A 13,138-nucleotide genomic window follows, 5' to 3' on the forward strand; every position below is an offset into this window, starting at 1 on the left:
GGGGATTCTGGCTTGTATACAATGCAACACAGCGACACCGGCTGGTGAGTCCCACAGCGGGAACACCGTTTAAACTGCCTCCGCACAAGTCACAACTCACCCCGACTGTCACAAGCGTAGCACAATGTGTCCCAAGCAGCGAGTCAGGATCCCTCTCCTGCACCAAGTAGAACCTGCAGTCAAACTTTATCTGGCTTCTCTCTCTCCACCAAGATCACAGTCTCCATAAGTCTTACCACAGATAAGAAAGGCTCAGGACTGATACTCTGTCCCACACTCTCCAGAAAAAAACCTCTTTCCTTCACCTTTTTTTTTTTTAAGGTTGTGCTAGAAAAGGAGAGCTCCATATAAAACAGGGGAGAGGTGAAAGGAGGGGAGAAGTAAACTTGCGACGCACCAGAGATAAGGATCTGAAGACCTCCAGACTCAACCAACCCACAAAGCTCAAATTCAGGAAAGAAATGAAAACCTACCTTTTCAAAAAATTCTATAGTACAAACCTACCTCATCAAAACCTTTCAGAAAACCACAAAAACTATTGACCTATCTCTATCAATGTCCCATCTCTACAAACCTACCTCACCAAAATTCTTTAGAAAAAACTAAAACATAAATTATAGTCCTTCCTCCTTCAGATCATGGGGAACTGGGATGGATTCCCACTGCAGCTCCTTGTGACTCTGGGCAAGTCACTTAACCCTCCATTGCCCCAGGTACAAATAAGTACCAGTATATACTATGTAAATCACTTTGAACCTAGTTGCAAAAGTCACAGAAAGGCAGTATATCAAGTCCCAATTCCCTTCCCTTCACTTCACTTCAAAACAGCCCCTCAGAAAATTCTAAAGACTGTCGATACCCTCTCCATGTCAGATCAGTTAAATACTAATGTAACTGTCAACCAAAATGTAAACTGTAATCCACTTTGAACCGAAACTTATTTTTGGATAACAGTGGGATACAAGAAAGCATAAATAAATAAACTCCACTTGCTGGAGATAGAGAGCTGAAAACATTTCTCTCTTGGCATCCAGTCCAGCTCCTCAGTATTTTCTACCTCCACCTGCTGGTTGATGGACACAACTATCTGACAGGTTCTGGAATAGTGGGAAGCTACCTAATAGAAGAGATGTTTGGAGGAGACAGGACACCCTGCAATGTGATTCTTTTTTTTTTTTTTAGTCATGATTAATAATTCATGCATTAATTGCAGAGTTAACTGAGATTAACTTGGACCCCTAACAGAAACAGAGAAAATGATGGCAGATAAAAACTGTGGTGTCCTATCTGGTATGCCTATTTACACCCTCTACTTCTCTACTGTATCTTCCTCTCCTTAAGAGGTCCTATACCATCCACTATATCTTTCTATCCCTATAAGATTCTACATGCTTGTCCCACGCTTTCTTGAATTCAGATACAGTCTTTGTTTCCACCACCAATATTGAGAGGCTGGTTCATGCATCCATCATCCTTTCTGTAAAAAACTATTTCCTTAGGTTACTCCTGAGTGTGTCCACTTTCACCTTCATACTATGAGCCTCATTCCCGAGCTTCCTTTCAATTCAAAGTAGCCTGAATTTATGACATAGAGGTATTTAAGTGTCTATCTTATCCCCCCCCCCCCCCCATCCATATTGAGATCTTTTAAGTCTCTCCCCAACGTTTAGTAGCCACTCTCTGGACCAACTCCATCCTGTTTTTATCTTTTTAAGGTGCAGTCTCCAGAACTGTGCACAATACTCTAAATAAGGTCTCACCGGAGATTTTATACAGAGGCACTATCACCTCCTTTCCCTACTGGTCATTCCTCTCCTTATTTACCCAAGAATCCTTCTGACTTTTGTTGTCGCCTTTTCTACCTGTTTGGCCACTTCAAGATCGTCAGATATGATCACACCCAAGCCCTGCTCCTCTTTTGTGAAAAACAGTATTTCGCCTCCTATACTGTACCATTTTGCAGTCCAAATGCATGACCCTGCATTTTTAGCATTAGGTCTCTTAGCTGCCAACTTCTGGACCATTCTTCAAGTTTTGGTAGGTCCCTCTTCATGTTATCCACACCACTGGGTATGTCTACTCTATTGCAGAATTCAGTATCATCTGCGAAGACGCAAACGTTACCACACAGCCCTTCCACAATATCACTCACAAAAACGTTGAAAATACAGCTGATCAAGGACGGAACCCTGTGGCACATCCTTTTCCTCAGAGTTAATTCCATTTACCACTACTCTCTGTCGCCTTCCATTCAACCAGTTCCTAACCCAGTCAATCACTTTAGGGCCCAAGCCAAGGGCATTCGGTTTATTTATAAGTCATCTATGCAGTACCATGTCAAAGGCTTTGCTAAATCTAAGTAAACCACATCCAGTGCACTTCCTTGATTTAACTCTGGTCATCCAGTCAAAACAATTAGATTTGTCTGACAACACCTTCCTCTAGTAAAACCATGCTGTCTCGGGTCTTGTAATCCATTTGATTCCAGAAGCCTGACCATTGTTTGTTTTAGAAGTGTTTCCATTAATTTACTTACCACAGAGGTCAGCTTAACCTGCCAGTAGTTCCCAACCTCCAGGAGATAACTCAGGACTCTAGTAAGTATAGAAAGGGTCAAACAGCAGAGCCGCCAGAACTTCCCTAAGTTCCTTTAGTACCCTCGGATGTATCCCTTCCAGCCCCATTGCTTTGTCCACCTTTAGTTGAGCTGCTCCTCACTAATGCAGTCTTCTGAAAATCGGTCAAGTTCTACCACATATCCATTCCTATTGGCGTTTGTTTTCTGTGATCCTATTCCTGAGCCTTCATCTTCGTTATGGAATTCTATCCTGTTAGTGCCTTGATGCTGCATACACTGAGAAGAATGGGTGTTCTATGTTACGCCTTAATTATTTTCTCCTTTTCTTGTTCATTTTATTTGTATGATAATTTTATATAGCAATTTTTCTGTGTGCATTGACCTATTTATGTTTTATCTTGCTATCTGCTTTGCTTTGGTTTATTTATAAAGGTAGAATTAAAAAAATGAAGATAAATGAAGTTAAATTAAAAATAAGAAAGTTTCCAAGTCTATGGCGTTTGTTTTGTCTACCAGTTTATTTCCCTAAAAAGAGTTTTAGTTGTTGCACAGCAGTTGCATTAAACATAGAAAAGCTATGCAGATATCCCCCTGGGTTACCACGATGTCGTACCACAGGAAAATCAGAGCTGCAAAGTTTTCAGAAAGAGCTTTGTGGGGTTAGAAAAACATCCACGCGATCAGAACAAGGCATTCAATTATAAAGAGGCCTAAAATCCCCAGGGGTTAAAAACAATCCATACATAAAGCTCAAATCAGATGCATACCTAAGCGCATTCTTTCCAGGATGAGATAGGTGAAAAGCTCCAGCTTGGGGTGGGGGGGAGGGGGCGTTGCAACATGCAAAGCCATTGTTACAGAACCTCTGCTGCAAATCTCATTAGATCTGATGGGAGAGTGGCAATAATTGAGCTAATAAAGAGCTGGTACCACAGATGGCACTGTCATTGCCACCCTTCCACTTCTCCTCCATTTTTGCGCTCGCTCTCCAACTACTGAAATCTCTGGGTCAAATTATCCTCTTTACTTTCCTCTGATTCCTGTTTTTATTCAGCCTCACCTTCCTTTCATTTCTATACCTTATTTTTTGTCAACTGTCATCCAGCTTTGTGTGTCCGAGAAGCTGGCAGTCTGGGATGCTTTTATGAGGCCAGCCACCTTTCCACAGCACAAGAACAGAACTGAAATGCCAGTACTCTACAGTGCAAACTTACTCAAATCCGCAAGGGCTGTGGGAGAACAGAACGTTGGGATGAGAGAGCTTACCAGTGTATTTAAAGGAGGAGATCCTACACCAGTGGGACAGAGGGGTGGAACCTAGAGAGCACTGTAAATCAGGTAGATGGTGGAAGGGGTATGATAAGAAAACCCAAACTAGAAAAGGGCCTAGTACACTGAAGGAGAGGAATATGACCGGAGCCGTCTGGACTTGCAGCAAGGAGCTCCTGTGTCTCTTGTTCTGCTTCCTCAAATGTTGTATTGATCCTGATGGTTGTGCCTAACGATTCCTATCCAGCTCTATGACTGTTGGTCAGCAGAGGACCATGCTTTTCCTGCAGCTCCTCCTCCTTTCTACCTCCGTTCTTAAAATAGGCCAAGCTCAGCACAGCTCCTCCACAACACATCACAACAGGCTGAACTCTTATGGCTCTGTTGAGGAAAGATGAATTGCCATCTGTCATCATTGGTGCTGGGACTTTAGCCACTGCCATCACTAGTAAGACAGGTTAGTTACTGACTCAAATGCACTGCATATTTTACGCTAGAACTACCTCCTGTCCCCAATTTAAATGGGGTAGCAGGAGCAGCACTTAATGGCATGTCAGCTTTTTGTATGGCCACACCATTAAATGCTATGCCTGCTGCCAGTGTGGCGGAAGAGATTCTTTTGCATCTGAGGCTGAACTAAGACGACATGTCTGCTTCCATTCTTTGCCTTCTATCAAGCTCTGAACAACTCAAAATGGTGAGCTACGATTCTGCTTTCACTACTCCCAGCAGCCTGGCAAGTGGGATAGTGGGGACAATCGTACACCTGCGTCTCTCACAATCTGCTTGGAGAGCAACATGGGACCAAGAACGTAGAAGGAGCAGTAAAGTCCGGGAGCTGGAGAAAGTAGGTACAAGAGTGGGCAGGACAGTACTATGGAATGGGATGGGAGAAAGACAACAACTCAAAGAAATGGGGTAGAGATTTCAGGACAGACTTGGAGGACAGCAAAGACAGGGGGATTTAGTAAAGACAGCAGACACTTGGTGATGGAGAAGACACTGTAGACTCAGGCACAGGGCTTCAGCAGCTAGATCGGGGGTTTAACAAAGAGGTGAGAGATGAGACTGGAGGTGCAACACGGAGGTAACATGATGGGGAAGGGGTCGGAGAGTGGGAAGGACTGGTGAAAAAGTGAGAGATGGGAAAATAGGAGGGGTGAGATGGGAGTGAAAGGGGAAGTTGGAAACCTGGTCTCTACACTGCATGTTTCTGTTTCCTGCCCGTATGACCCATATTGCTACCTCAGGCCTAACACTGGTCTCCTGCTGAATTCTGTAACCTCCCACCTATGCTGTGCTCTCTCTACTGAGGCTGCCCCTCTCGTGTGCCTGCCTCCCTTCTAGCTAATGCTTCACCCTACATCCCCCTTGCCTTCCTGGTGTTGCTGTGCTCTCTTGCTTCCAGTACTTCCTGACTCTCCCTCCCTTCCTCTCTCCTTTCCAGAGATTCCCCCTCTTTCTCCTGCCTGATACTGCTTCCCTCACTCTTCATGCCCCCCTTTTCAGACCTGCCCCTAAATTCCCTTCCAATGCTGACCATTACTTACTCTCTCCTTCCTACTGCTACCTGCTTCCTTCACCGCTTTCCTTCCAAATGTGCTAGTGTAGTCCATCTCCCTTTTCTCAGATCCCCTGCTGCTTCTTTACCACCCTCCAGTCCCATGCAAAAGGGGAAGGGGTGGAAAGGATGAAGCAGAGAGGAAGAATGCTTGAATGAGGAAAAGGGAAAATGTCAAGAAACGAGAGAGAGCCTGGAATGATGCATTTACTGAAGAGACAAAGAATCAACTGAGATGAAAAATAAAAGGAAGGTGAACAGAGACATCAGAGATACAAAAATACATGCTGAAAGACATGAAACAGAGGATGAATTAAAACAAGAGAAGCAGAGCAGAAAACAATACCAGAGACACCAAAAGTTGGAAACCTATTTTGTTCCTCACAAAGAATATTAATTACCAAGAATATTGAGATCAGTCCAATTATGATCTGGGTGTATGTCCTGGGGATTGATATTAGCTGCCATGGACCAGATGAAAAGTGATCCACCGCAACTCTGGCAAGAGCATCTGCCCTCCCCTAGCAACTGTGTTCATGACACCACCTTCTCTCCAAGCATCCCAGATTTGCCCCTCCACAATCTAGGAACCTTAACACAACCAGATGACCCACCACCAGCACACCGGTTTGACGGTCAGACTCGGCTCCTGCTTCCCAAAACGAAAAACTTTTCCTAATAGTCCAACATTTTCATAAGCTATATTGCGAATGAAAAGAACCAGACTAAGGACCAGTCACCATGGCATATTACTGGCAACATGCCTTCCCTCAGAGTGAATGCCAATGACCACTACCCTTTGTCACCTCCCACTCAACCAGTTTCTGACAAGCAGAGAGTGCTAAGGTTATTTATGAGACATCTACATGGAACTGTGCCAAAACTTGGTGAAATCCAAGTGCATGACATCTACCGCTTTCCCCTGATGACTCTGTAGTCTTGCAGTCAAAAAAAAAAAGCCAATTCATCTGACAAGACCTTCCTTGTGCTGCCTTAGATCCACTGGATTCCAGAAACTGCACTGTGATTCCATTACTCACTCGTGAGATCAGAGTCACCGGCCTGTAGCTCCCAAAACCACAAATCAGCCTACCTCCCAAAACCACAAATCAGCCTACCTCCAGTCCTCAGGAACCACACATGACTCAATGAACCTATTAAAGTGCCACCAGCCTCTGTTTTGGTTATTTCAGACCAACACCGCTATCCCTCTGGAACATGTAAATACAGAGAAGTTATGGTGGGTCTTTGTTCCCCTTATCTGAGGAATAATTGGTACTTATATCACCGGTAAAAGATATCCCATCACTGTTTAATCCAAACAGTTGCAAGAGAGGAATTCAATATGGGCTACTCTTAGTCTAAGTATCCTCTGGCTCCAGAAACTGGGGACACAGATTTTTCCCCTCTCCCCTTCGTCAGTGCTCACTTTACATAACATCTAAAAACTGACAAAAAAAAATGAATGAACTCAGTGCAGTAAGAAAACACTGCCAGCTGGGAGCTGTTACAGCCTTCATGGGTCTCGCTGCCAGGATCCCCAAGATTGAAAGCAGACTTTCAACTTTAAAAAAAAAAAGAGACACGGTCTTCCCGGAACCGTGACTGAAATTCACTGGAAAAAAAAACATACACACGCGCATGTACCTCTCCCCACCCCCCCCATTAGGGCCCAGTCCCTTTCACCACAAAACTTCTGGCTCTCTATGCAGACGTCTGGTTACTCTGCTCTCGCATTTATTTATTTAAGCAACATTCAGCCAGCATCAACCCAGGGGTCTGAAAAAGTACAGAGTGCAAAACCAGACAAACGCATGCGCGCACACACCAGAAGCAGACCAGGAAAAAGAGGGGGAGAGGAGGGTGGAAGGCATATTATAACTTGCTAGTCACACACACAAGGATTGACACCGGCTGAACAAACTGTAGCAGGACATCTTTATCCATTCCTAGCCTAGCTAAGATAATATTCAAGCATCTTTCTGACCTAATGTGCAACTTTCTTCAAATTAGTGCCCTTATTTTCTAACTCCTGTTCTTATATCTTATGTTTCATCCATATGTTTCATCTTTGCTTATACCCATGCTGTTTATTAAAATATTTTATTGCGTATTGTGTTGACAGGCTAGGTATATCAAATGCCAATTGTAATGTAACATACTATGCCATACTTTCTATTATTTGAATATTTTTACCGCTGTAACTGTCGCCACCATGAGTGAATTTCCTCAAAAAAGTGGTAAATAAATAAATAAAACAAGAGAAATGTTCTCCTACGGATTCTGGTCTCCTTTTTGGTTAATACCTCCTTGTCTCAACAGGAAGCCAACAGGGACAAGACAACTCGCGCCTTCGTTATTTAATCGATGGCGTATAAATTGAATGCAGATGTTTTGTAAACCTTAAGAAAACTGTAAAAAGACTTGCAAAATTCTTGCCAGGTCTGACCCGTGATGATAAACTGCTTCCGAGCAGCTGATGCCTTTTCTCTCAAACTATTTCAAGCCCCTCCCTCATATATGGGAGGTGCCCTCAAAAGGGCAGCCCCCTTCCTTGGCAAAAATCAATCCCAACACTAGACTAAATATCATCGGCTGCAATCCCTCATCCCAACGTGGTGACTAGCAAAGATTGCAACACCCTCACTGGCTTCCTGTAACTCACGCAAAAAGAGGAACCCATGGTAAACAAATTAACAGATTAACGAAGCCATTAATCTGGTAAAAGGACAATTCAGGAATACAGAATTTGGATCCTTCATACAAAGGAAGCAGCTCTGTTCCAAACAATTCAAAAGCTGAAGTGAGCATTAACAGTGAATCTGGGAGACAATCTCCACTTACTCTGTCACGGTATGTGCAAAATTAACCCCGTTAAAATATATTGCCTCATGGCAATAGTCCCTCTGTTGGGTTTCTCTATTTGTCACAACAGATAAGATTTCTATTCACACATTGACATAGTACTTCCAGGTGTGCCCATTTTATCCCCATACAAGCCTGGCAAGCAACCTGGGTCAAGTCTGAGAGTAGACTCTTCCTGCCAGTGAGCAAGATCATCAATTTATTTTCAAAAGCAATTTTGCATCTGTAGGGGTGATTCTGAAACTCTTTTAAAATGCATCACCATCTGAGGACGCAGTGCCTCTGTGCACAATCTCTCTCATTCAGTGGAGCACACAGGTTGTGAGATAGCCCTCCCCCCAATCTCCAGGCTCCCAGTTTGGGAACCAACCTGTGCAGGAAACAGACAATGAGGGGCAGGGCTAGGCAAGCAAATTCAGCATTCTGACTAGCCAAAAACCATGCCATTCTACCTGGGTGATTTAGTATAATGTTCAAGTTCCTCTGCATTTTGGTTTCATATTTCATTTTAATCACTGAACTACAGGTACCACAATGCAAGCAGGACAGGAAGGACTCTGATATTTAAATTTTAAGAAAGTTGGAACTGAAAACCATATCCAGGTGTAATCTGCTTTAACCAGTCAACTCTGCTGGAGCCGCAAAATACAACAGACCATAAGATAAAAACAAATAAATTAAAATGATTTTAATGAAAAGACTAGGGTTACCATTTTTGTCGTTACAAACAAAAAAAAAAAAAGACAAAATAAAATTCAGTCCGCCCGCCACACCCTAATCATGCCCCAGCCCCGCCCCCGTCATGCCCCAGCACCCCAGTGTCAACTTGCGGAAGTCTTGCGAGGCCGCCGCTGGAACTCTCGGCAGCCATTCTGAAGTGGCACCGGCAGCAAGTGGTCTGCAGCAGGCCCCGGGCAGGAAAGAGCCTACCCTGAACAGGCCACTAGACCACTAGGAACGATAAGGTACGGTACAGAAGGGGAGGGGAGGACACCCTGATGCCCGCCCACCTGCCTGCCCGCAAACCTGGACAAACAGGCAGGTTGGCAAAACCCACCCGGACACCCTGTGGTGTCCTAAAAAAAGGACATGTCCGGGTAAACCCAGATATATGGTAACCCTAGAAAAGACATTTACAAAATAAAAGACCCAACATGGTTATATTTCTCTCTCCAAGGCTGCATTAGGGGGCTGTTCTATTATTTTTTTTTTTTTTTACTAAAACAACCATTTGGCTGTGATTTGGTCACATCACATTATCTGAAATTTCTCTTGGCTTTGTGAAGCAAATTCATGGCTGTATTAATTAGTTTGAAATCTTGGAAACTGTTATTCTTCCCCTGATGGAGTCCTTGGAATTAAACATACTACTATGTTGGGTCTTTTATTTTGTTAAAGACGTTTCACTAAAATCTTTTCTAACTTTTATTTTATGGTCTGCTGTGGTTTTGTTGCATGTGTTATGCAGATCCCTGCTTCTTTTTGTGTGTTTGCTGGAAATGCCAGGACAGGACCAAGGAATTCACCTTCAACCTCTGTAACCAGAGAGTTATTTTAACAGACCAATCACTGCTCACTGTACAAAGCAGACAGGTACACTCGGTCCTTGACTATTGTGTGTGCTTCAGATGAGTCAGCAAATCTCAGATCCACTTGTAGACAAGTTCTGACCTGGGCCAAACTCTTGCCAAGATCTGGTTGATGTAGCCTTTAATTAAAAAGGTTATTCTCTAGGCCTCCTGCAGCTCTCAGAGCTTGTACTTTATACTACCAAGGTAAGGCATACAAGTAAATTACCACCATCAAAATAATCCCACTAGTCTGATCCAGCCCCATGAAATTACAGCACCTGTTTACAAAATAAAATAATCAAAGGAAATTTTCTCAAGTTAGGGAGAATGGGCCATTTTCCTCTGTGTTGATCTTAGTATCTTCCATAACTAGAAAATACGCAACCCTTATTCCTCATTACAAAATACTGTAAGAAAGGAACCCCCTCCCCAACCTCGCCCCGTGTCCATGTAAGCAGGCTGGATCTGCCTTTCTTAAGCAGAAAACTCAGCTAGATTCCCTGGATCCCTTAAGGCTCCTGCCTTGAGGAGTGACTTACGGTGCAGGCTGAGGGAGATGTTGATGGATCGCTCCTCAGTGAAGCCCTTCAGGTTTGGGATCTTGGCACACTTCAGTACAGTCTGGGAGGCAGTGTCCCCCACATGCACCCAGCACACCGTCTCCTCTGCGTAGTTGAAATCCATGGCAGTGGTCTGTTTGGTGCTGGTGGGGTTGATGGTGGGTATCGGGATGCCACTAAGGGATGTAGCCAGAATGTTCTGGGAGTTAGCGATCAGTAGCACTGTAGGTCTGTCCACGGGCTCTAACATGGAAAAAGGTAACAAGACAAAACTAATTATTATTTTTTTTTTCACGCTACACAAAGAAATTAATTTCCTGTTCAATACACTGGATCAGATCAAAAAATGTCCAGCCTGAGCCAAGCCAGAACTGTGCTGACCCCAGCAAATCTTAGCCTATCTCCTCTACCCACCCCCTCTGTGATCATCTCCCGCTGGTAGGCATCAGCTTAGCAAGTAACACACCTTAGCTGCTGCTGCCTCTTCCTCCTCTGGCTTCACTGCAACCTATGCATTCTGCTGGCTTCTGACTGTCTCAAAGAAGCCAACAGGCAACAGTCACCAGTTACAAACCATTCAAATCTTGCCCATTGTCAGCCACAGCCAACCGGGGGGGGGGGGGGGGGGGGGGGGTGTCAGATCATGGCCAGGATGTAAGAGGGAGACTATCTGCAGAGGTTTTAAAGAAAACTATTATTATGATGGAGGATGACCCACTAAATATAATCCTGCCCTGATACTCTATGCAATGTTTCTCCACCCTCTCCTTGGCGTGAAGTCAGGCCTTCAAGGTAGTACAGCAGAAGTCCCCCAGGATTGTCCCAATCAGTGCTGCAAGATGGTGGAAAGTTTTCCAGCCCAATATTAACATAAATATTATAAGGTAATGATGATATTGATTAGGTCAATGTGAATATTAATGAGGTCAATATATTATATGTCAATATGAATATTACAAGGTTGATAATATTGATATTGTAATCATCGTAATCAGCATCAGCAGAATAACATCATAATCATAAGCAACATAATCATCAGGGAGTCCCTATAACCAGCCCCTCAAAATGGCACAATGATTACAATTTAAAACCAAGCACTACCTCGGATGAAAACCCAATACCTCCCTTTCTCTGTGTACATCCATCCTCTTCTGTTTATAATCGTTCACCATTGGTCTTCCTGGCACACTTTCTGCATGGTCCATTGCTCTTAGTTTCCAATTACCTGCTTTTTCTTCTCTTCCTTGTTTATATGTATCTATATTATTTTGTTGTATTATTGCCATCTTTTTATTTTCTAGAAGTCTTTTCCTGTTTTGAGTTAGCTTTGCAGCACAGATTGATTCTCTAGCATTCACAGCACTTCTAGAGTATTCCTGTTCATCTCTTTTTTTTTTTTACATTGTACCCCGCGCTTTCCCACTCATGGCAGGCTCAATGTGCTTACATATTGTATACAGGTACTTATTTGTACCTGGGGCAATGGAGGGGTTAAGTGATTTGCCCAGTGTTCACAAGGAGCTGCCTGTGCCTGAAGTGGGAATCGAACTCAGTTCCTCAGGACCAAAGTCCACCACCCTAACCACTAGGCCACTCCTCCACTCCTTAACTTTTTTCAACTTTTATCTTTATTTTCACTCTGGAGTTTATGTACATGTTGTTCACTACTGGCGTTTCTCTTTTTGGCGCATTAATTTTTCCTTTCACATGTTTCACATCTTCTCCCTCAGAATGCACACTTCTCTTTTTATATGTACATTTCTTTTTCTGACCCCTTCTATATTTTCATTCTGTCAAGTACTTCGCTCCTTCTGATGGTTTTATAAGCATTTCTCGGGTTTTATGCCCGTATGCTGTTAGTTCTGTTGCATTACTTTTATTACTTCTCATTCGTATTAGGTCACCGTGTTTTTTTCCTTCGTTTCTTATTCGTGGTGAACATGAATGCTCCTCCACTTCTCAAGCCTACTATTCCTCTCACCGATATTCTGTGTCTCTTTTCTTTTCTGGGTTCTACATATATTTTTCTGCTTTACCACAGAGCAAGCAAAGTGTTTTATTTATTGGTTTCTTTGGGCTTTTTGTATAAAGAACCGATTTAGGCTAAGTTTCTGTCATATTTCATTTTATTTTAGTCTGTTTCTTTACCCGTTCACTACAATATCCTTATTGTCAACACTCTTATGATTCTTCACCCTTTACGTTTGTTTTCAGTCTTTGCATATCCTTTTAGTGTCTCTCACCATCTGTGGGTTTTTTTTATATGCATATCTATAGAACATGTGGTTTTCCTCCCCCTCCCTATATTTTTCTCTTTGCTTATGTCTCCTTCATACGCATTTCTTTTCACATCGCAGATAGCGTGTGTTTCAACTGCATAAGCTTTATGATACTGACATCCTGTACCAAGGTGTGTTCTTTTACAATTGTGTCTTTTTTTATATATATATATATTTTTTTTTTTTTTTTTGAAAACTTTTATAAGAGAACATAACAGATCATATCAATGTGACAATTTCTCCATTACATACATGATCAAGTCGGATTTTTCATTTGTAATATTCAACCTCATATATTCAATTCTGGTCTGCTACATATGTCTTAATTTATTATATGTTATATTTACTGTATATACATGTGTTCTTTTATTTTAGAATTCTTATGCATCTACTTTCTGTATGCATTTTATTTATTTATTTATATCTAATTGATATATCTTTTCATTATAATTAAT

The 13,138-nt window shown here is 42.6% G+C and overlaps 1 protein-coding gene across 1 annotated transcript in view; it reads right to left on the bottom strand.

The window, feature by feature from the left end:
* The window catches only part of LRP1 (LDL receptor related protein 1), a 612,781-nt gene that overhangs the window by 406,435 nt on the left and 193,208 nt on the right, over nt 1-13,138 (bottom strand). Inside the window, exon 6 of the mRNA XM_030196646.1 lies at nt 10,384-10,647. Within this exon, the coding sequence (XP_030052506.1) occupies nt 10,384-10,647 (264 nt within the window). The remainder of the gene's footprint in view (nt 1-10,383; nt 10,648-13,138) is intronic.

Source organism: Microcaecilia unicolor, chromosome 3 (genome assembly GCF_901765095.1).
Source record: "Microcaecilia unicolor chromosome 3, aMicUni1.1, whole genome shotgun sequence".
Classification (NCBI taxonomy): domain Eukaryota; kingdom Metazoa; phylum Chordata; class Amphibia; order Gymnophiona; family Siphonopidae; genus Microcaecilia; species Microcaecilia unicolor.